This window comes from Triticum urartu, chromosome 3 (assembly GCF_003073215.2).
Source record: "Triticum urartu cultivar G1812 chromosome 3, Tu2.1, whole genome shotgun sequence".
Classification (NCBI taxonomy): Eukaryota; Viridiplantae; Streptophyta; class Magnoliopsida; order Poales; family Poaceae; genus Triticum; species Triticum urartu.
In genome coordinates this window covers 532766911-532790329 of record NC_053024.1, presented here as the reverse complement: position 1 = coordinate 532790329, position 23419 = coordinate 532766911, and the positions used below count along the sequence as shown (strand labels likewise).

Sequence of the window (23419 nt, the reverse complement as noted above, 5' to 3'; positions counted from 1 at the left end):
AAATAGCCCGCAAAGACCAAAACAAGAGAAAGACTTTGTTTTCGAAATTTATCTTCTAGGAAATAACTATACTTGCAAACTAAATTGGTCACCCTCACGTCAATATAAACTGTCATGGAAAACGTTCAATCCGGCATGCCTAAAAATCCGCCATCGAATTTTTAAGGCTGGTCATAGTGGTAATATCATAGTTAGTATCATGCATGTCAACTAGGCAATTTTGATGAGGTGTCATGTCATTAAATGAAGAAAGAGAGGGTGGAGTATCATATCATGATACCATATCATAATAAATGCTATACTACTTTGTGTCATGCATGACAATAAATAGAGTAATACATGATATTAATATATGATAGTACTATGCATTAGGGAGGTAGTATCATACACTAGTATCAGTATATGATACTCGCCATTACAACCAGCCTAACATTTCCGACTTTTTAAGTATTTATTTCATTATTTCATTTCACAAACCTTTTTTTCCTCCCGTGGAGCGGTCGCACCCGGGTCCCACCCCAAAAGCCCCAACCCCCGAATTCCCCAATTGGCCATTTCTGCACTGAATCTCATTCCCATCCCAGCCCACCACTGTAAAAAGGCGGCCGTGACAGTAGGGTTTCCCGATTCCCATCCAGCGTACAGACTAGGCGAGCCCCGCTTCCCGTCCCCTCTCTCCTCCACACGCCTCATCCCCTCTCTCCTCGTCCGCCGCCGCCGCCGCCGCCGCCGCCATGGGCAGGGGCAAGTTCAAGGGCAAGCCAACCGGCCGCCGCAACTTCTCCACCCCGGAGGAGATCGGTAATGACCCGAGCCCTCACCCCTCCTCGATTCCGTTCGGTCCCGTCGTAGTCAAATTCAGTGCCAGCTAGTGGGCTTTGTCTGCCGCCGTTGTCCAGGCGACTGCTTGATCTGATGTTGCGGCGAGGAGGCTTTTCTTCTTCTTCTTTCGCTTGGTTGCGGTGTTCCGGTAGGATAAGGGTAGCTCATGGTGACGTCAACATGCTTGGTTTTACTAGGAGGCACGGCTTAACATAAAACGATTTGCTTACAATGATGCTATGGGTTGTCGACGATGGGTTCTTCGTTGATCTATCCCGTGCGTCTTTAGTGTTAACGTTTTTGTTTGGTCTGGATCACTGGCGGAGGCCTCCAGTGGGCAAGCCTCTGGATGCTCATAGACTACACATTTTGCGTATTTCCTCCCTAAGGTTTAGATGCTTTCTCCATCACATGACTGGAGTACTGGACAACTTCATTTGCTTCTTCCCTTGATTTGTTAATGGAGTTTCCATTCATTTTCACTCTTATCAGAGCTTCACAGAAAAAGTTTATTTGTGAAGTTTAAACGCAGTGAGATATCAATAGCACCATGTATTTATCTAGTCTCAGACGAATAAGCGTTTTCGAGGCATTATACAAGAGAGATGCTACATTTGAATTTGTTTGCGTACCTCTACAAAACATTTTTTGGGTGCCTTCGTATATATTTGTTTGCACCTCAGTGACTATTGAGTCATTTGTATTTGGCAATTTTACTTTTGCTATTCTTTCGTGTGTAGCTTTGACTTATATCTGATATTTTAAATGCAGCTTCTGGAACTTCAGGGCGTCCACGCTCGTTTAAGAAGGTTTGCACCTTCCGGAATTGAATTAATTTCATCAACATAATATTAGGTTACCTATGCCTTTGTTGTGCTTGTATTATAAACTTCTGATTCTAACATATAGCCACTGAGGTCCTATATTTGCTAATCTGATTGTGTAGTTTTTTTTTCCAATTGTTACAGCCGATTTCATAATCATTTGGGAAAAATACCAAGAGTTTTTGAGTGCATATAGATGAAGTGTTTACGTTTAATGCAAATGTGATCATGATATACTCCTTTCTGATCATCGATTTATATTTTTTAATATAGAATGTAGCTGAAGCAGAAGAGGAAGAGGAAGAAGTGGAAGAATCTGAAGAGGAAGAATCCGAAGACGACGGTGAAGAGAAGGTTGTATGCACTTATCCATTTGGAAGTACATGTTCATGTGCATGATTCATTGTTTACCAATCTGATTCAGTTTATAATATTCCAGAAACATAAAGGAACTGAAGGTGTTATTCAAATCGAAAATCCAAACCTGGTGAAAGCAAAGAATATAAAAGCCAAAGAAGCTGATGTAAGTGTGTTACAACCAGAAGCATCTATGACTTTACTACTGGTGGCTAAATATCATAAAATAGCATGCCACACTGGTGATAGTATTAAGTTTCCTCGTCTTTTCCTCCATTGCCTTTTCTATGTTGTCATACAAATGGCGTTGCCCAGCTATTTTCAATCATGAAAAGTGAAGTGGAACTCTTTATGAGCTTTAAAATCTTCTTTCCATGTTGATACAAAATATCACATATCTCCAACTAACTAAGCTTGCACGTTTCAGCTTGGAAAGACAACTGAACTCTCGAGGCGTGAGAGGTACTTGTCTTATATCAGCTTGTGCTATTTTCCTATTTGTGAAATGCGATGGTTATTCCATGTTTTCTGTCTTACACTCTGTTTGTGTACCATATCTCGCTGCAAATGCTCGTGCACTGCTTCTGTGTCTACCTTGAGAAATGGAGGAACATTAACTTGTAGCCTCTGGGCAAGTGGGCATGCAAAAAAAAAACTAATATAATGAATCAGTAGATAAACAAAACCTATGTGGTGGTACATATTAGTGGTCAGCATATTACCTTCTATGTTACATCATTCCCACTGGTTTGCAGGTTCTCATGAGTCTGTAGGTAGCACATCTCAGATTCGTTCTAGTCTCTAGTCACTATGTTGGTACTCACCTTTATGTAGAGATGGTCTTCATGGTAAACAGTTCCGTGTAAAACTGTAAGGGAGAGAGTGTGTGTGTGAGTGGAAAGAACACAACACCTATTATGTCGAAGTTCGTACCATTGTGATCTGCCCCATTGCATTGTTATAAAAAATCGTTTCATCAACTCTGCTGACACACTGCTATCATGTTTATTTTTAGAGAGGAGATCGAGAAACAAAAATCTCATGAGCGCTATATGAAGCTTCAGGAGCAAGGCAAAACAGAACAGGCGAAGAAAGATTTGGGTGAGATTTTTTCCATGTTGTGCTTACCTCTTATCTTCTCTTGGTGTCTCTTGGCCATGGTTATATATGTACTCTTCACATGGACTGCTACAAGATTGGACTCACATAGAAACATACACCACAATAAGGAGAGTAGCGTTTTGTGAATGAACTGAGTGAATAGAGTATTGATATCAGCAGCAGTGAACTCACAGCTACTGCCCAATCATATATAATCATCAACTTTTTAAAGCCCTGCATACATTCAATATTGAAGCATCCGTGGAAGTTGCAGATTGCCATAACTATTGTCTTGCAAATGCAGAACGTCTTGCTTTAATAAGGCAGCAAAGAGCAGATGCTGCAAAGAAACGCGAAGAGGAGAAAGCTGGTATGCCCCTTGATATTTGTCTATTGTTCATGTTAAGTTCAGCATCGTTGCCCTACATATCGTATTCACATATAGTCTTTGACCTCTACCTGTCTCATCAGTTTCTCATGCTGAAGTATTTGTTCCTTTGATATTTTTTGCTAAAAGGCATTTTAACACCTTTGAATAGTTCCAACTTCTTTATCTATAACGGGGTCTGCAATTTGGGATTTGTGACGGAATAGGAGTTGTGAATGGGTACTTAGTTCTGTATGGTTCACAAGGATTACGAGTCGACGAGTCGTTCCGAGGTTGAGACTCATAGACTAATCAGACTAGTCTTAGACTAGTGCTGGACTAGTCGACATAGTACTGTAGTACTCAACTACTAATACCTAGTAGCAGTATGGAGTAGTATGTAGTAAACTGTACAGCACATTACAGGCCAGCAGTGCTAGCCAACACTAGTCAGGCCCAGCCCAGCCTAGCGCCACACAGCATGCCCCCACCAGCTGGCCCATTTGGGCCCAAGTGGCTAGCCTATACTTAACTCACGTCCCAGCCACTGGAACCCTAAGATCCCAATCGACCCCAACTCAGCCGCCAGTGCCAACACGCACGGGAGTACGTGCGCGTGCCCCGCGCCTCCGGCCGCTTCCGCCGGCGAGCTCGCCGACCATCGCCGTGCCTCCTCCCTCTCCTCTCTCTCTCTCTCTCTCTCTCTCTCTCTCTCTCTCTCTCTCTCGTCTCAGGGCCGCGCTCGCCTATGGGTCATGGCCACGGCCGCCGCCCGAGCACGAGCTCCAGCCGGCCGCCGCGCCTGGCTGCGACATCCGCCGTCCCGGCGATGAGTGGCGGCGGCCTCTTCCAGCAAGCTCATTTATACCTCCAAAATTTTGAGTCGCTCGACTCGATTTGGTCAACTAGCCCAGACTAGTCGTCGACTAGTCCATCCACGGCTCGACTCGGTCTGCTAGTCTACACGAGAAATGCAGTCGACACTCACTTTGCGACTAGTCTAGACTAGTCGTTCGACTCGTAATCGTTGATGGTTCAGAGGGAGGGAGCTGCACTTTTGAAAAGTAGCATGGCATGCCATGATGGACAGAAAGCACACGGGAGGAAGCTGAAGCGTCTGGTCACCATGTAATTTTTGCATTTATTACCCTGACATTTTTTGCAGTCTCCATGACCAGACCATTCCACCCCTCTCCCCTTCGTCTTCCTCAAGGTAGCAGCAGTCCTATATGGCTCAATCGAGTGTGAAAATTAGACCATTAGAACCCAACAAATAACCCCCGAATCAAGATGATGCTAAGAAGAAATCTGCACGCTAGAGCTGTCATAGACCACCGAAGAGGGAGTCGCCTATGAACAACCGTCAATCACACCTCCCTTTCCAATAGTGATTCGCCTAGAACCTACTGTCATTACTCCTATCAATGCACACATGGGTATCAGAGAGGGAGAGGCTAGCGCCATGATGCTCTGTTCGCATGCTGCCGTTGTCGCACTTAAGTCGCCGCTGCTATTTTGCACGAGATGTAGAGAGGGATTTGGGCCCTAGGATTCCATGAAGTGGAATTTTGGAAGCTAGGGATTTGGCGATTGTGGTTTTTGGAGGTGGTGACGAAATTGGGAGCCTTTCGACAGGAATTGCATACATTTTTTTCTCTGCAAATTAGCTAGGCCTGGAAGAGGTGTTGGTTTCCTCACACATGTGGTGTATGTGCACTTGGCAGCATGCCATTGTGGACGAGATTCTCTGACTTGCCTCACTATGGAGTATGGACTAAACTGACCTTGAAAGCCAAGTTTAGGGGGTCACTTTTCTGCACTTTTTATCTTCACATGGACTAAACTGTACAGTGGCATTACATCGTATTAGAATGCTTAATAATCTGGCTAGGTCATGAGCCACACACTTGTCTACCCAGTTCTTTTTTTAGGAGAAATCGCGTGTTCATTACCCGAGTGTAAACACAACATACATGCAGCACTCAGTAGAAGGGGCCAGAAACACAGCAGAAAGGCCCCCAAGAAAAACAAGTAAAGCCTGGGGGGCAAAATGCAAAAACGCCAACACTCCACGCCGATCCGTACCGTTGTCGGAGTGCCGTCGAGGAAGCGGACTGAGTCGCCATCCAACCCTGAACCGGAGAGACTCCATTGCAGTTGAAGCCGCTTTGTGAGCCAAAGAAGTGGTCGGCCGGGGATCCTTCCCACGCTTGCCGGTCCTCGGCTCCGTCGTCTCCGTCCGACCACAACGAAGGAGACCACCGAAGCCGCATGCCGCAGACCACAAACCCGAGACCAAGCCCCGTCTTACCGCACGGGCCAACACTGTGTGTCGGCCATATCTCCTGTACACATCTCTCCCATCTTCGCTGACGGTGCCGAAGTAGACAACACCTGAGCAAACGATGCCCGCCACCGCGCACGCCGGCAAGGTAGAACCAAACCTCACCGCCCAAACAGAGCGGCAGGAATCTACCCCAAAGGCTCCTCTTCCATCCTGTAGGACGTCGGCGAGGGGGACGGAGCCTCGGAAGAAACGAATGTTGATGAGACACCGTCGTCACTAGAGCGTTGCTCCACCAAATCCTAAACCTAACCTATCTACACACTGAGAACGAAGCGCCGGGGTTCCCCTCTCCTCCCGCCGCCGGAGGGAAGAGGAACCGCCGGGCTCGCTGGCTTTCGACCGTGGAAACGAAGCCTTCTCCCTCTTCACCTCTCGCGGGAGCATGGGAAAGGGGAAAGGCGGTTTGTTCCGGGTTGTGTGCTTTTGAGCTGACTTTCCCGGCCCTTCCTTTCCCGTGTTATCTGCCCAGTTCTCAGGCCCAGGCTAGACATCAATTTTTCCTAGGCATAGTGTAACACCAACCAAACTCTAAACGACTACCTGCCAAATAGTACTATGTGGCCTTCGCATAACATCTATTGAAAAGTAGTTAGAAATGGTAATAGACTAATAAATATAGGCGAATATAATATTTTGGAGAGTCGTTTGGAGCACAGAGAGAAAAAGAAAGGGAATCTTTTGGGAGGCTCTCCATATGTACTACATCCTCCGTCCGGAATTGAGCGGCGGGAATTAGCTGCCGCTCAAACGCAGACGTCTTTGAGCAGCAACTAATTCCGGATAAAGGGAATACTTTGCATTAACATCATTTTGTCTCTTATGCACAACAAAGTGTTCGTATTTTCATTAACCTAAAAATTTGTAAACAGTGTCACATTCTTTAGTTTGAGAATATTACGAGTTGTGCACTGAATCATATCCTGTTGTTTGCAGCTAAAGAACAGAGGAAGACCGAAGCGCGCAAATAACCGCGTAGGTTGTGGAGGCTGTGCTGTGTTGGCTGGATATTTATTTCTATGCATCTTAGTATATTTAAACCCTGGTCTCTATTGCATCATCTACATTTCCATAAAAACCGTGCATTGACAAGTGTAAAGTAGTCCTGTCGGCGTGGCTTGCTGTAAACTTGAGCTTGGCAGGGTACACATTTAGTGAGATCAGCTTATGTGAGATTTGCTTTCACTCAAATTGGTATGGAAAATAACTGTTGAAATTTGACGTTGCGGGCTTTCGTTGTGTGAATGATGGAGAAGAGCGAGCGCATGTATGCCATCAATCAAATACACAATACTTATTTTTGAGGGCAAAAGAGCGCATGTGTGCCATCAATCAAATACACAATACTTTTTTAGGGCAAATACACAATACCTTGGTGTGATGGAATAACTGAATAGATGTGGTGATTAGGGCATGTATAATGGTGCTATCTTACGAGTGTTAGAAAATAAATAAATGCTGAGATTGAGGAGAGAGAAATCATAAGAATAGTTTTGTCTTCTCTTATTTAAGAGATGGTTTCTGAGCATAATTTATCTCTTCATATTTTAAGAAAATAGCTAGTTATTAAAAACAAAACTAAAATATAACACATTGTAGATATTTTTTTGTCATCTCTAAATATAACACATTGTATGACTTGAGAAGTAGCAAAAATGAAACATCATAATCCATTGTAATGACAAACATTGTAACAACATTGTCATAGTGAATGCTATAGTTAGCGTGAGACTTTATTTGCTTTAATTTCTCACAAGACGTTTCCAAATGTGTCAACAAAAGCAGCCAATTCAACCAGAGTACCTCAGTTTGTTTTTCTCGAACTGCCGAAAGAGTACCATACCCTTCGAGGGTAATATTTCTGTGTTCCCAAAATTCACTATTAAAGAAAAGCTATAATGCTATACCTTCACGAGGTAATTCTAACTCAAACCCACTCTGTTTTGTTACAACAGCAGCTCAACCTTGGGCTTATTCATCGCTAGTGTCCTACGAAACAATCCTCCCACTGCTGTGTGTAGAAACTGGATGGACCTTGTATGCAAAAACGGACATGCCTTTTGGAGGATAGCGCAATACTAGTAGTGGCTTTAGCAGTACTAGATAGATGTGACTGGAAGTTTCGAACTTCACTGCATGATTTTGTTTTTCATCATCTTGCGTTTGTTGGCGTCCAGGTATTTCTTCCGAAGCCGTATGACCTTGGGAGTAACCTGATCAGGTTCAAATGCCAACAACTCAATATAAAGCAGCATAATATAAGAACTTGCTTCCAAGATGAAACTGGAATAATAATATGCACAAATGGAAAACCAGCTAGGCAATAACTCATTTTCTTTGAGACAGATGGGTATATTGTTATCCCAACTAAAACCATATTTTCTGTTTGGATTAATCAGCACCCCAACACATTAGCAGAATTATTTTGGATTTCAATGCCCCCACACTGACACGCCAATATTGTATAGTATACAAACTATTTTCTTACATTTTTTAGGTACACAAAGTATAGTTCCCTGATTCAATAGAAAGTTACTTTTAAAACATGCTCCCAGCCTACTTTGTAAGTAGGTACAGATTTTTAGGTTGTCAATTTGACTAACAAAACATATGTAATATGCCAACAACAACAAAGCTTTTAGTCATAAACAAGTTGTGCTAGGCTAGAGATGAAACCCATAAGGTCTCCCACGCACCCCTATCCTTCAGATCTCTTTACGGACTGCTCCCAAGTCAAGCATGGTCTACCCCTACCTCTCTTGACATTATCAGCACGCTTTAGCCGTCCGCTATGCACGGGAACTTCTGGAGGTCTGCGCTAAATATGCCCAAATCTGAGGACAAGCTTCTCATCAATCGGTGCTACCCCAAATTTTATATATCTCATTCCGGACTCAATCCTTCCTCGTGTGACCACACATCCATCTCAACATGCGCATCTCCACCACATTTAACTGTTGGACAAGTTGTAGTCGGCCAACACTCAGCACCATACAACATTGCGGGTCGAATCGCCGTCCTATAGAACTTGCCTTTTAGCTTTTGTGGCACTCCCTTGTCACAGAGAATGCAAGAAGCTTGGCGCCACTTCATTCATCCGGCTTTAATTCGATGGTTCACATCTTCATCAATATCTCCATCCTTCTGCAGCATTGACCCTAAATATTGAAAGGTGTCGTTTGAGGCACCACCTGCCCATCAAGGCTAACCTCCTCCTCCTGCCTAGTAGTACTAAAACTGCACTTCATGTACTCGGTTTTAGTTTTACTAAGTCTAAAACCTTTCGATTCCAAGGTTTGTCTCGACAGTTCTAACTTCCTATTGACCCCCGTCCGAATATCATCGACTAGCACCATATATCACCCGCAAAGAGCGTACACCATGCGATATCTCCTTGTATATCCCTTGGGAGTTGGGACTTCATATGTTACATACAAAACATATATAATATGCCATAAAAAGTATATATATGTAAAACTTCATTGGACGGCGAATCTACAACAACAAAGCCTTTAAGAGTTTTATAGTCCCAAACAAGTTCGGGTAGGATAGAGTTGAAACCCATAAGATCTCGAAACCTAGTCATGGTTCTGGCACGTGGATAGCTAACTTCCACATATCACTGTCCATGGCTAGTTCTTTGGTGATATTCCAGTCCTTCAAGTCTCTCTTTACGGACCTCTCTTAACATGTCAAGTTTGTTCTACCCCGACATCTCTTAACATTATCATAACGCTTTATCCTTCCGCCTATGCATCGGCGCTTCTAAAGGCCCGCATTGTATATGCCCAAACCATGTCAAACGACGTTGAACAAGTTTCTCTTCAATTGGTGCTACCCCAACTTTATCTTGTATATCATCATTTCGGACCCGATCCTTTCTTGTGTGGCCGCATATCCATCTCAGCATGCACATCTCTGCTACATCTAACTATTGAATATGTCACCTTTTAGTTGGTCAACATTCTGCCATACAACATCACCGATACAATTGCCATCCTATAGAACTTGCCTTTTAGCTTTTGGGGCACTCTCTTGTCAGAGAGGACGCCAAAAGCTTGGCGCCATTTCATCCATCCGGCTTTTATTAGATGGCTCACATCTTCATCGATATCACCATCCTTTTGCAACATTGACCGCCCATCAAGGCTTAACCTGTTCCTCATGCCTCGTAGTACTAAAACTGCACCTATGTACTCAGTTTTAGTTCTACTAAGCCTAAAACTTTCGATTCTTTATATTAACCCTGTCTGACTATCGCCGTCTGACTATCACCCGCAAGAGCATACACCATGCGATATCTCCTTGTATACCCCTTATGACATCACTCATCACCAAAGCAAAATGGTAAGGGCTCAAGCTGACCCTTGGCGCAATCCTATTTTAATTGGAAAGTCATCAGTGTCGCAGCATTATCATACATTTCCTTAATGAGGGTAATGTGCTTTGTTGGGACTTTGTGTTTCTATGAGGCCAATCACATGACAGTCTACGGTATCTTATTGCAGGCTTTTTCCAAGTCAATGAACACCATACGAAGGTCCTTCCTGTCCATAAGTTGTCGTACCAAGAAAATAGCCTCCATGGTTGACCTCCAAGACATGAAACCAAACAGATTTTTGGTCACACTTCATTGTATGGCTCATCTGCTTAATTCCATGGTAATCAATGCAACTTTGAACATCCCTCTTATTTTTGAAGATTGGTACTAGTATAACTTGCCTTCATTCTTCACACATCTTCTTTGACCGAAAAATGAGGTTGAAAATAAGGGTTCATCTTTTTTAAAGCCTCCCTAACCTCAAGACTCTACTCATGTATTCATCAAACAAAACGTTTGTTGATATCATCAAAGGAGTCGTCCAACTCAATGGCAGAGCTCTAATTCTAACAATTGGACAGATTGTCAAAGTACTCTTGCCATCTACTCCCCTCCGGCTTTAAATACAAGGCCACTATAAGGAAATACAATTTGCATCTATACAATGCCAATATCTCTTCCCGAGATGAATTGATAAGATTTTTGCCTCGTCCGATGGTGCTTATTAATGCAAACATTGCATGCAGCCATAGAGGAGGCGCCACATACAACATGTTTAGTTAGTCCGAAACACGAAAGGTTTTCACACAATTAATCATGCTATTTATTAATTGGCTTTTTTTTGGTACCTGAAAAATGGGATAGTGGCCTTGTATACAAAACACAAAGGGATTTGACTTGGTTGACATGACTCAGTACTCTCACGGATCCTGGCCATCCTATAGATGTCCCTTTCCCCTTCCCTCGTGTTTAAAAGCTGGTAGAGGTCCTCATACGCCCGACCCCTTGCTTCACTCACGCCGGTAGAGGTCCTTCTGGACATCATCGTTCCACCACTAGGTATCTTTAGCTTCGCTTTTACTTCCCCTGGTCACCCCAAATTTTCTGAAGCCACCTTCTGAACGCAACTCACCATCTTCATCTACATATTGTTTGCATCACCTCCTTCCTCCCAAGAACCCTCCTTAATAACCCTTTCCTTGAAAGCCCAGTTGCCTCCCCCAGAGCTTCCACCACCTTGTTCTAGCGATTTTGACGCGCTTATCCTGCTAGACGTGTATCCGAAAGTGGAAGTCAGCCACCACAAGCTTATGTTGAGGGACAACACTCTCTCCAGGTATCACCTTACAATCTAGGCAAGCACGTCTGTCTTCTCTTCTCGGGAGGACGAAATCAATCTGGCTAGAGTGTTGACCAGTACTAAAAATCGCTGGATGGGATTCTCTCTTTTCATAGAGGGTGTTAGCTACGATCATGTCAAAAGACTAAAGCAAAGCTTAAGACATCCTCTCCTTTTTCATTCCTGTTGCCATACCAAAAACCCCATGCACCCCTTCATAACCTGTGTTAGACACGTGGCCATTGAGGTCTCCTCCTATGAAGAGCGTTTTGCCAATAGGTACACTCCTAACCATGTCCTTCAGGCCTTCCCACGTGCTCTCATTTTGGCCTACTTGTGGGGCATACTCGCTGATAATACTAAGAACTAAGTTCCCAATGATGAGCTTGATCGGGATGATCCGGTCCCCTTGCCTCTTGACGTCTACCACACTATACTTTGTTAATCAAGATGCCTACTCCATTTAGTTGTCCCCGTGTACCACAACTTGAAGCCGATATCCTCCACCTCCTTCGCCTTTTGTCTCTTTCATTGGGTTTCTTGGATACATAGGATATCAACACCATTCGGTTTCTTGGATACATAGGATATCAACACCATTTGGTTTCTTGGACACATAGGATATCAACACCATTTGGTTTCTAGGACACAAAGGATATCAACGTCTGCCCTCACCGCTGCATCAACTAACTCCCGTAACTTATTCGTCAAGGACCCTACATTCCAACTACCTAAGCGAATTCTATTTGGCTCAGCTAGCTTCCTTACCCTTCGCACTCGTCGAGTCAACTGCGAAGATCCCTGCTCACTTTTCACTACACCCAAGCGTCGATGTAGAGCACCACTAAGGATGTCACGAGCCGATCCTTCCTCACTTATCACCGTATCCAGATCAAGATAGAGCTATGTTGAGACCATGAATCTGAAGATAAATCTTTTACAGCATACAACCCATGTTTCGCTAGTGAAATTGAAGATTTATAAACCCAAGCCCGACTTATAAACCTGGATAGAAGCAGTAATACCAAACTGCATGGCAAAAGATTATGGCTTACTCTTATCTGGAAGAAATAACATTGCATACCGATCTTTATTTGATTTTAGACTCTAGAGTTTATTTTAAAGTATCGACATTTTATTTTGACATAAGTTATCATGTAATCATTAAAAATCAAATATAACCAACTAAGTATCCATTTTTCTAACTTCAATGAAACAGGAATTGGAACAATGCTTCAGAGTCTAGAAGAATCAATTGTTTATCACCATTTACCACACTCGATCCTCAGAGTGAAAATTTTGCTCTATTAAATGTTTGAAGAACTTAAGAAAAAAAAACTTGCCTCAATAAGCTCATCTACAGCAACATATCCAATTGCCTCTTCCAAAGTCATCTGCATGGTTCAACAGCTTCCATTAAGATTATGCAATAGCTAAGAGTCACTGTGTTTGGTTAAATGAGCCCAAAAGAAGGAATGCTACATTTCTTCATCAAAATAATGCACATATCTAAAGCTATCCGTCCTCAACTCCAAAAACAAAGAAAAGTGTGGCCATGATGTTCTAGGTCCACAACGGGGCCTTGATGGTTGTCAATTAGGTCTTGTAGTATGTTGTGTCTATATCCCACACACACACACACACGCACACACAAAGTGCAGATATCTCATGATGTCTTGATACATGAGCAAAGGACATACCAAGCGAGGTGGAGACAGGCGGATATTTTCATCCTTTCCAGGAGCTCGGATGTTTGTAAGTTCTTTAGTTCTCACAGGATTGATCTGCCCAACAACATTATTTTCATGTATTAGCGGACAGGAACTGATTCATGCTAAGTAAATAATCAACTTACCTCAAGATCACTATCACGTGAATGCTCGCCAACTATCATGCCTTCATACGTCTTTCAACAAGGAAGAAAGAGAGTTAAGGTAATCTCCTGCACCTAGAAGGTACTATAACAAAATGAAGTGATAGCTACCTCCATCCCAGGAGAGACAAAAAGAGTACCACGAGCTTCTAAACTCATGAGTGCATGTGAAGTGATAAATCCTCTGCCAACAGATACCTATATATGAACATGGAGAAAAATTAAGCTCCACTTGTAGAGTTCAGAAGCACATAGGTATTGTTCAAAAGTACTGATTCTATTTACTTAAGTTATGCTTGCTTCTTTGCTCAAATGAATATCAGTATTAATACCTTATTGCAGTGTAAAATATAATTTACAAGATAAGCAAATAAGAGTAACATAAGAATATAAGATTATGAAGGTGCTGAAATTTGATTTACCAGAACTCCTTTTCTAACAGTGCCTAGTGGACCTCTGTATTTAGCATATGCTGCATTCATAGGGAAACCATCGGTCAGATAACAATGAAGTCTTAGTTACATGTATTTAGCATATGCTGCATTCATTGGGAAATCATACGTCAAGAATTCTTGAAATCTAGTTAGGCATGCAACGCAAATAAACTGCTGCATTTTGATGCAGTAGCGCACTAATTTTCTTGTGTCATAGCATAAATTTTATTTTGATGGTCTGTGGCAACCGTGTGCACATGCATAGCCTGAAAACTGGAGGATCGTTGACATCTACCTAAGGTAAACGGCACAAGGTGGTAATAATACTTTCAGAACGGGCTGTGATCCTTTGACTTATGCAACAAAAAACAACAACAACAACAACAACAACAACAACAACAACAAAGCCTTTAGTCCCAAACAAGTTGGGGTAGGCTAGAGGTGAAACCCATAAGATCTCGCAACCAACTCATGGCTCTGGCACATGGATAGCAAGCTTCCACGCACCCCTGTCCATAGCTAGCTCTATGGTGATACTCCATCCTTCAGGTCTCTCTTAACGGACTCCTCCCATGTCAAATTCGGTCTACCCCGCCCTCTCTTGACATTCTCCGCACGCTTTAGCCGTCCACTATGCACCGAAGCTTCTGGAGGCCTGTGCTGAATATGCCCAAACCATCTCAGACGATGTTGGACAAGCTTCTCTTCAATTGGTGCTACCCCAACTCTATCTCGTATATCATCATTCCGGACTCGATCCTTTGACTTATGCAGTTGAAAGAAAATCGAAGACTAACAGCACTAACAGCAAAGTCTGCACAGATCACTACATAATTTGCCTCTACACTGGGAAGACGAGAATTCTGGTTTTGACCATTGTCTATGCACTTCAAGTCTATGAATTCATGACATGACTATGTGGCCTGCTATTCACCTAAAAACAACATGCGTGAGTTACAGACTGCAACCGTTATGTAGCACCGAATTATAAATAGCATCATACCCTGGAAAGCACGATGCATAAATCCAGTTCCACGTGTAAAGCTGTTGAAAACTCCTTTAACACCCACCAAACCCCTGCATCCATAATAGCTCATTTCATATTATCTGAACCAAAACCATAAATGCATATTACATCAAGTCAAAGGAATCGGTAGATTCCAAAATTAGGTTCATTTGATTTTACAGTAAATTCTACTGGGGGCATATCCATGAGGTAAACAGGCAATATACAAATACGAAAACGAACATAATTGGCTAAAATTATAGAAGTAAAAGGTGAAATATAACTATAGTAAGGTACAAATGGCTAACAAGTGATGCAACTAGTAATCAGCAGAACAGAGACCACTACTGACCTAGATGGACAGGTCATGAAGACCCGAGTTCTTCCAGTTGTCCCAGGAACAGGGCCCATGTCCAACAATTCCCCCTTCCTGTTGTTAAGGGTTTCCAACACAAATCCGATATGCTCCTCGTCCACCTACAATATCCAATTCATAAATTGAAAATATAAGATTAAAACATGTGAAGATAAAGAAGCTCAAACATAGCTTTCCTGATTGCTACCTCGACAGTAACTTCTTCAATAGGCTCTAGCCTTTCCCCACGCTCTGTTTTATACCTAATTTCCATAAAGAAACTGGTCAAGCTCATAGTGGACAAAGTGCAGTCAAATTGCTCAAAGAGATACACGTATTAGAAAGGAAGGAGTGAATATGATTGATAAAAGAGACAAATATGAATGTCTAGCTAAAGAATTGAGACGGTTAGCTTGCCACAAAAAGTGTTTGCATGCAAATGAGACATAATAATGTTTGTGATTGATTGGAACTCACATCACTCTTGGGGGTGAAACTGAAAGCTCAAATCCCTCACGCCGCATGTTCTCAATTAAGATTCCTGTAAGTTAGACAGATCATCCTATGATGTTGATGACTAAATTTCTCATTATATCAAAAATTGGCATGAGGCACTTTTAAATGAGTTGAATAAAATTTCAGCTAGAATATGAGGGACTTCATCAAAGTTTCAGACCTAACTGAAGCTCTCCCCTTCCTTGAACTTCATAAGATTCTGACAATGGTCCAGGAAGAACATTAATTGCCAAGTTTGTTTCAGCCTCTGCCATCAAACGGTTCCCAATTTTCGCTCCAGTTACCTGCAAAATTTTAAAATCAAGCCAAGTCGGCCAAGTTCAGATTTTGCAAATTATACACTAAAATATCACCCAACAAATTGACAGATTATGCTCCAACGAGTTCATTTTAGTTGGCACCAGCAACATGTGAAGTTAATCTATAGAAGCGCTATTGGATCTTATGTCATTTAAGCAATGACAAGTCCTCATAAAATTCCACATATGATGATGTAAAATGGCATAATCAGAATTCATAAATACGTTGGTGTAAGTTTGTTATGTCAAACATTAGAAAATGCCAAAGGAACTTCACAATTAATCTATCATGGTGCATACTGCAAAAAAAAAAACTTATATTGCATAGGATAGTAGGAGGCTAGCACCATACCTTGGATTTAGCCCCCCATATATTTAATGATAGTAGGAGACTAGCTCCTTACTCTCACCTACCAATTTAGAAGCACATTCAGAAGACTAACTGACAATAGATTTGGGAAAATTTGATGATTCGAGAACAAATTTGTCATCCATCATATACTGGAGGTCAGCCTTTTCCATCTACTCATGATTTGTAATTGAGCAATGGGTTGTCAACTACATCAAGTTATAAAGTTACAACCTGGCCAAATGCTATGCTTCTATTTTCCCCCAAAAATCAAAGGTCAAACAGAGAATATTTTTAGTGTAAATACACCAAACAAATCAAATCCAACCTGAAATATAAAGATATATTTTCAAAACCTGCATATGAAATCTACCTACTGAACAAAATAGTTGTGTAATGTGTAGGGTACACTATCATTGTTCCACGACAATTAACAGCTATTAAGGGATTTCTGAACTCTATATGAAATTGTAAGACAACAATTAAACATACATGAACAGGCACGATAAATTTCACAGCATCATTTATCATGTCTTGAAATTTATAATTGTTCTGCATGTGGCATACAAAATAAGAACTGGTTGCCAAGCACTCCTGTTCTGACATGTGTAGACACCTTTTTTGTTCCACTTAGTCAAATAGGAGTCGCTCAGGTTTGCTCAGATGGAAAGAGGATCAAGATGGATCATTTACACCGAAAGTGGTGAACTGTTATTTGGTACTTACATGAGTGCCATCACGGCCAGCCAGTGGTGAATCATTCACACCGAAAGTCATAGAAATTGTGGGAGGGTCCAACTCAACTGCAGGCAGAGCAGTCAAAACCTACACACAATTACATTCACATATGAAAACAAAGAATTGCTGACAATTGAAAAGGAGAATACGTTCTGTACAGCAACAAGTAGCCAATCAAAACATGTTACCCCTACCTCCGGATTTGCCACAGTGTGTCCAATTGCTGGACCAGACAATCCAGCCATTGAGATTATATCACCAGCGCCTGCAGCCTCTATTACTGCCATGCTTGTGCCTTTCTTTTTCATAAGCTTGACAACCTAAATTTATTTTGTAACATACAAAGGTTGTTAAAGCTTTTAATAAACCCAATTGGCAAACACATATTGGATGGTAAAGAATAGGTTTGGCATCAAAGAGAAAAGGTGCAAGAAGTTCAGTCACACCTTTCCATCCTCAATCTTCTGAACCCCTTCATCCGTGATGCGCAGACCATGAACTTTGTCGCCAACACGGATAACTCCAGAGGTTACACGCCCAGTGAGTATTCTTCCTAGGTAAAAATCACGCTCCATCATGGAAACCTGTACAGGACCGTTACAAACTTATTTGAGTTTACATTTCAAAACATAGATGAATGCTAGATGGAGCATCATATTTAAACTCCTCTGTTTCGAAATAAGGGGGATCCACGCTCGAGGAGCATTATAGAAAAGTAATTGGTGTAAGGATATAAAGGAATTGTCTGTAGAACATAAAATGTGATATGTTGAAACAAGAAAAATCCATATGATGATTTATATTGTGGACATTCCTTACCAATGGCTAAGAAAAAAATGCAACTCGCTTGGAATAAAATATTTGACTACTTCTTTCAGACCAGTACATATGCAATTTCATTCAATTCTGACAGATAACTTGAAGAATTAAAAATATACTGTAATGGTTTAATTGTTAGCCATTTACAGATGTCTCAGAGTATGCAAGCAACAAGGATAGCTACAAGTTAGGACAGTGCTTGGTAGCTGGTATACACATCGGCAGTATAGTCAACTCACTTGGAATAAAATATTTGACTACTTCTTTCAGACCAGTACATATGCAATTTCATTCAATTCTATACTGTAATAGTTTAATTGTTTGCCATTTACAGATGTCTCAGAGTATGCAAGCAACAAGGATAGCTACAAGTTAGGACAGTGCTTGGTAGCTGGTATACACATCGGCAGTGTAGTGCTCTTCCAGACAGATGTTAGCCTGGCTCGAACTTACAGCATATTCCCATAGTGTTATGTGTAAGGAAATGGACTTTTAGTTATTCCAATGGACCAAACATATACATGTACTACACAACAGTAGAGTAGTAACTAATACCTACAGACCAACTAATATGCTCGGCTACCATACATCTAACATAATCAAATGTGATTTTAACATGGTTAATGTGGCAAACTTTTATATCAAAGAAAGATGAAACTGCATACATAACAGCTTGAGCCATGTTGTTATGATCATGGACGACAAAGGTTCTTGCCAACTATCCATGAAATATGAACTGGGCCAAAGAAATCACAAGAAATGTAGACATCCAAAATATGACTCAGTGAAAGACTGAAAGTTGATGTCATACTGCAAAAGGTAGTGAAACAAATTGATACTCATTCCTCAATAACGAGGACTAAATTCATACACCACCTTAGGAGATGTACTAAGAGGGGGAAAAACTATCAACATGGAAGCATGGACAATAAGCTAAAAGCCCCATTTCAACCACTACTCAACATTCCATTATTAATGTTGAACCACCCAAGATTTTTTTGCTCGCTGAACAAAGCAAGGACCAAAGAGAAAAGGAATAAAGAAGTACATATCAAGCACCTTTCATATTGATGCCTTCAGCAAATTCATTCTTAAAAGCAAGAAACAATAGGGGATAATCCTCTTGCAATTTTTACTAAAACTCAACATTCCATTATTAATGTTGAACCACCCAAGATTTTTTTGCTCGCTGAACAAAGCAAGGACCAAAGAGAAAAGGAATAAAGAAGTACATATCAAGCACCTTTCATATTGATGCCTTCAGCAAATTCATTCTTAAAAGCAAGAAACAATAGGGGATAATCCTCTTGCAATTTTTACTAAAAAGGTAGGTGAATGCGCGCAACAACATTATCATGGTTGCTGCAGCATGCGTGGATGCCTCATGATTGTACCTAAGCCATATCTAGGTTAGCTTACGAGGCTAACCTGCATCACCCCATACATAGCTGACTTGAGAATAAAATCAACATGTTTCAAGATTGTATCAGATGTGCTAGCAAAACACAATTAGCTTATCCATCATGGCTGGCCTTGCTTAACCAGGTGTATTGGATTGAACTAAGTGGAGACTGTATCCAGTTTGGATATTTTTCAAGATGTTATATAATTTGTCTTGGAGCTATTTTACTCCGGTCTAATTAAGATGCATAACCACTTTCCGAAATGGTACAGCTAAGACACATACTGAGCATCTTGCCATCTACAGGAGCTCAAATAAATAAATTCCATGAAAAGAATGCTGTACGAGTCATTAGTGGTGGACCAAGAACTATGGCTGCACCAAGTCGTGTGAAGCCAGAAGAAATAAAGTACTCCCTCCGATCCATATTATTTGTCGGTATCGCTCAAACAGATGTATCTAACACTTAAATACGTCTAGATACATCCGTTTGAGCGACAAGTAATATGGATCAGAGGGAGTACAGACTTAGGGACACGTTGTTTTGCTTTGTAAGTAGAAGGTCAAACAATTGATAGTAGTTCTTCGAAGCTAACACTATACGTCGTATAAAACAATTAAGGTAGGAATCGTGTTGTAGTTGCTAATTCAAGTGGAACACTCTTATAGAAAGTAAATGCAGTCCACTTAATGACCACTCATTGTATCGTACACTTTACAAAGCATGGATTCAGGAATAACAAAGAAATATAAAATGCTTTCTCATCTCAAACAAATATCATGTTCTGATGTTGTTCGGTATACTAACCAACATTTGGAACGGAGCCTCAAGGTCAGCTTTTGGGGAACGAACATGTTGTACAATTGAATCAAGCAAAGGAGACATGTTTTTTTCACTATCAGGCGGACACTTAGTGAATTTCAAGGAAGCCCACCCTTCTTTAGCTGATGCATAAAGAACTGGGAAATCTAGCTGTTCTTCTGTAATATGTAAACAAAACAATGTCACTAAAAAAGAAAAGAAAGTTCTAAGGCAAACCAATTTGAATTGCTAGAAATGCACCTGTGGCACCCAGATTTGCAAAAAGATCGAAGACCAAGCTCTCAACTTCGTTGCAGGTTTCTTCAGAAACTGTTGGCGTAGAAGAGTTACAACAAATACAACGTACAAGGAACATATACGTGCCAAAAAATTAATGCACATGTATACCATCTGCAATTAGAATATTTTTTTTACCTTCCGGAGAAAATTTACTTTGCTAGCAGGATAAACAGGACTATAAGGAAACGCTAGATTCCTTAGTTGTAAGCAAATTTACCAGATCCGACTGTGCCCTTTGTAAGACAAAATTTGCTAGATTTCCAGTTATGTGGAGTTAAGATAAGAAAAGTGATGGTTTAGTAGCCTCATTGTACAGTTCATTAATGACTACTGTACATATTTCTATAGTTTTCTTCCCTTACCTTCACTAAATTACCGCCACTCTAAGTTGACTTTGCATGCACCTAGTCTCTATTTATGTTTTGTCTGTATTATGGCAATTCAACCTATGGACATGTTCATACGGTAACATCCTTGTTTAATGGAACAAACAAGTACAACTTAGTTGCTCAACAACCAAATAATTCTGCTCTGCGTAAAAAAATGGGTTGTTTTCGTTATTTTGTTCAAACTCAAACACTACACCCATGAGACGTGGATTACTGTTTAATGGGCAAAATTTCTGGTAATGAGCAGACCTGAAGGCCTATCAACCTTGTTGAGGAGGAGGATTGGGCGTAAACCATACTTCAAAGCCTTTGAAAGCACAAATTTGGTTTGTGCTAAAGGTCCCTCCCCAGCATCAACAACCAAGACCGCCCCTTCCACCATTCCAACAACTCGCTCAACCTATAAAAAGGCAATGGCCATCTCAAACACCACATCAAAATCATCATTTCAGTCTTATAAGTATACAATTATACCAAAAGTGCTTACTTCGCCACCAAAATCAGCGTGGCCAGGGGTATCGACCATGTTGAGCTCATTCTCCTTCCAAGAGACAGAAGTGACCTGAACAGTTAACCAAAAGGAAACAAGAAATGTCACATACGTTGCCACATTATCTACATTGGAAAACGTTTGTCAACATCTTCCCTGTTACGACAATGCTTCATTAGGACATTAAAATGGGGCAGACTAGTGTTCTGCTACTTGCGGCCCTCATTGCAACACGCCTAAAGAGTATGTAGAACTGCCAGAGAGTTAATGAGTGGGTAACTGAGCACAGGCTCTGAGCTCTAGCCAGCCAGTTGTTGAACCAGACGTGGCATCCATCGGTCCATCCTCCCACTAATTCGAATTCATAGATAAATGCGCACAAGGTGTCGTGACAGAGGCCAACAAAATAGCAAACTGAGTATGCCCTTTGGACCAGATCTCAGTCCTGTGTCTGTGTTATGGCCCCTCCTCTGACGCGCGCAGTTTGCTCGACAAAATGCCGAGCAGAAATTCTCGCGCGCAGCCTAAGTAGCCACGCACTATCCATGCGACTGTGAGAGGGTTACCTTGGAGGATATGGTGATGCCACGCTCACGCTCGAGGCTGATGTTGTCCATGGCGCGCTCGTGGGGGATGTCGGCGCCGCACTGCCGCAGGAGCCGGTCCATCAGCGTCGTCTTCCCGTGGTCAACGTGGGCAATCACCGCCACGTTGCGGATGCGAGCCGGGTCCGTAACGCCTCCCAGAGCGGAGGAAGGCGGGCTGGCCGCGGACGCGGCCGCGGAGGAGTGGAGGCGGTGGAGGAGCGAGGAGGCGAAGGGCGGCGGGGCCGAGGCCGGCGAGGGGAAGGCGGGGCGCGCCCGGCGCGCCGACGAGCGGAGGCCGCGGAGCAGAAGCGCTGCGGCCATGTCGTTCGTGGCGGCGGCGGGGGAAGGGTGGTGCGTGTGCGAGATTTTGCGCGGTCAGGTCGGGTCGAAGCACGCGGCCGCGGAGGTAGACGCGGCCGGTCGAGGGTTTTGGTCGGGTCTGACGGGCTGACGGCCCGTGTGCGTGTGGTTCGTTGCACTGGCACGCCATGACGCCAATGTCTTTTTTTTTACGCCAATATCCTTTTTTTTAGTGGAACTTGCCGCTATTTATTCAAATCAAGTTTGGAACCTCGTTCGAAATTACATTCTAAAATAAAGTCTGGTGGTGAGTCCACCCAAATACCACACCTCTCTTCTCCTACACCTACTTTAGCTAATTTATGCGCGGCAATATTCCCAGAGCGCCGAACCCAAGCGACTTTGAACTCGGTGAATGTGTTGAGCATCTCTTTGATCTCCTTTATCCAAGGCCCTACTGCAGATAAATTCCGTGTTTGCTGGTTGAGCATTTGCACCAGCATGTTGCTGTTCAGTTCCATATATAATCTCGTAGCCTGAATTGCGCTTGCTAACTGAACCGCACTCCTGCAGGCAAGAACCTTCACAGCTTCTGGATCGGTGTTGTGTGGGAAAAACTGGCAGGATGCACCCAGAAAAGCTCCATGATGATCCCTCAATACAGCCCCGCCACCGCCCTTCTCACCAAAGCGTGAAACTGCTCCATCAGAGTTCACTTTGACCCATCCATCATCATGTGGCTCCCATCGATGCACCATCTTCTGCTCCCGAACAAGTTTATCGTTCTGGTGTGTTTCCTTCCATTCCGCAAGATGCATCTTGACAGCAGTGGCAATTTCATGTGGCAGTGCAATTCTTCTTCCATCCCTTGCTTCATTTCTTGCTAGCCACAGACTATACGCCGACTGGATCATAATTTCCTTCTCATCGTCTGACGCCCCAGCAAACCAACCAAGGAGCCAGGAGGCGATAGCGTTCTGAGAGTCGAACTGACACGGCGGGATATCCACCGTTACTCCCAATTCTGAACACAACGCCCTACAAAACTGAACCGAATGCTGGCAGGTCCAAAAACGATGCGTCATCGTTTCCTCGCGACCACACGCAGCACAAAAAAATCCCCGGCTTGATACGACGACGAAGGAGCTCCGACCCAATGGCGAGGTCGTTTCTGATAATACGCCACATATGGATCTTTGTTTTTGCTGGCGCACTTGTCTCCAACAAGGCTATATACCCTTTATGCGTTTGGACTGAATTTGAGGGCCCCGGCTGTCCGGTCTTG

The 23419-nt window shown here is 42.5% G+C and overlaps 2 protein-coding genes across 2 annotated transcripts; one reads left to right on the top strand and one right to left on the bottom strand.

Annotated features, from left to right (window-relative positions):
* The first annotated feature begins 545 nt into the window (after positions 1–545).
* On the top strand, positions 546–7036 carry LOC125544815 (28 kDa heat- and acid-stable phosphoprotein). Its single transcript, XM_048708582.1, has 8 exons — positions 546–801; positions 1594–1631; positions 1920–2000; positions 2086–2169; positions 2431–2465; positions 3019–3104; positions 3409–3474; positions 6752–7036. Exons 1-8 carry the CDS (start codon positions 735–737, stop codon positions 6784–6786), a joined length of 492 nt encoding a protein of 163 aa, XP_048564539.1. The 5' UTR covers positions 546–734; the 3' UTR covers positions 6787–7036.
* Positions 7037–7462: 426 nt separating this feature from the next.
* Positions 7463–22257, bottom strand: LOC125544814 (50S ribosomal subunit assembly factor BipA). The gene is made up of 19 exons (XM_048708581.1): positions 21814–22257; positions 21245–21319; positions 21007–21157; positions 20330–20398; positions 20075–20247; positions 17492–17629; positions 17240–17365; positions 17034–17132; positions 15820–15943; positions 15621–15684; positions 15352–15406; positions 15141–15265; positions 14786–14859; positions 13771–13820; positions 13460–13546; positions 13331–13381; positions 13176–13259; positions 12819–12869; positions 7463–8028 (listed from the first exon to the last, which is right to left on the bottom strand). Exons 1-19 carry the CDS (start codon positions 22153–22155, stop codon positions 7945–7947), a joined length of 2022 nt encoding a protein of 673 aa, XP_048564538.1. The 5' UTR covers positions 22156–22257; the 3' UTR covers positions 7463–7944.
* Positions 22258–23419: the final 1162 nt, after the last annotated feature.

What these genes read in the sequence shown, in the direction of transcription:
- LOC125544814 (XM_048708581.1), bottom strand. Translation starts at nt 22,155, where the DNA reads ATGGCCGCAGCGCTTCTGCTCCGCGGCCTCCGCTCGTCGGCGCGCCGG. An exon ending in CAAGGTTGATAGGCCTTCAG is followed by an intron (nt 20,399 to 21,006) that starts GTCTGCTCATTA and finishes CTACGCCAACAG; the next exon opens with TTTCTGAAGAAACCTGCAAC. An exon ending in TTGTCTCTCCTGGGATGGAG is followed by an intron (nt 13,382 to 13,459) that starts GTAGCTATCACT and finishes CCTTGTTGAAAG; the next exon opens with ACGTATGAAGGCATGATAGT.
- LOC125544815 (XM_048708582.1), top strand. Translation starts at nt 735, where the DNA reads ATGGGCAGGGGCAAGTTCAAGGGCAAGCCAACCGGCCGCCGCAACTTC. An exon ending in AAGACGACGGTGAAGAGAAG is followed by an intron (nt 2,001 to 2,085) that starts GTTGTATGCACT and finishes ATAATATTCCAG; the next exon opens with AAACATAAAGGAACTGAAGG. An exon ending in ACGCGAAGAGGAGAAAGCTG is followed by an intron (nt 3,475 to 6,751) that starts GTATGCCCCTTG and finishes TGTTGTTTGCAG; the next exon opens with CTAAAGAACAGAGGAAGACC.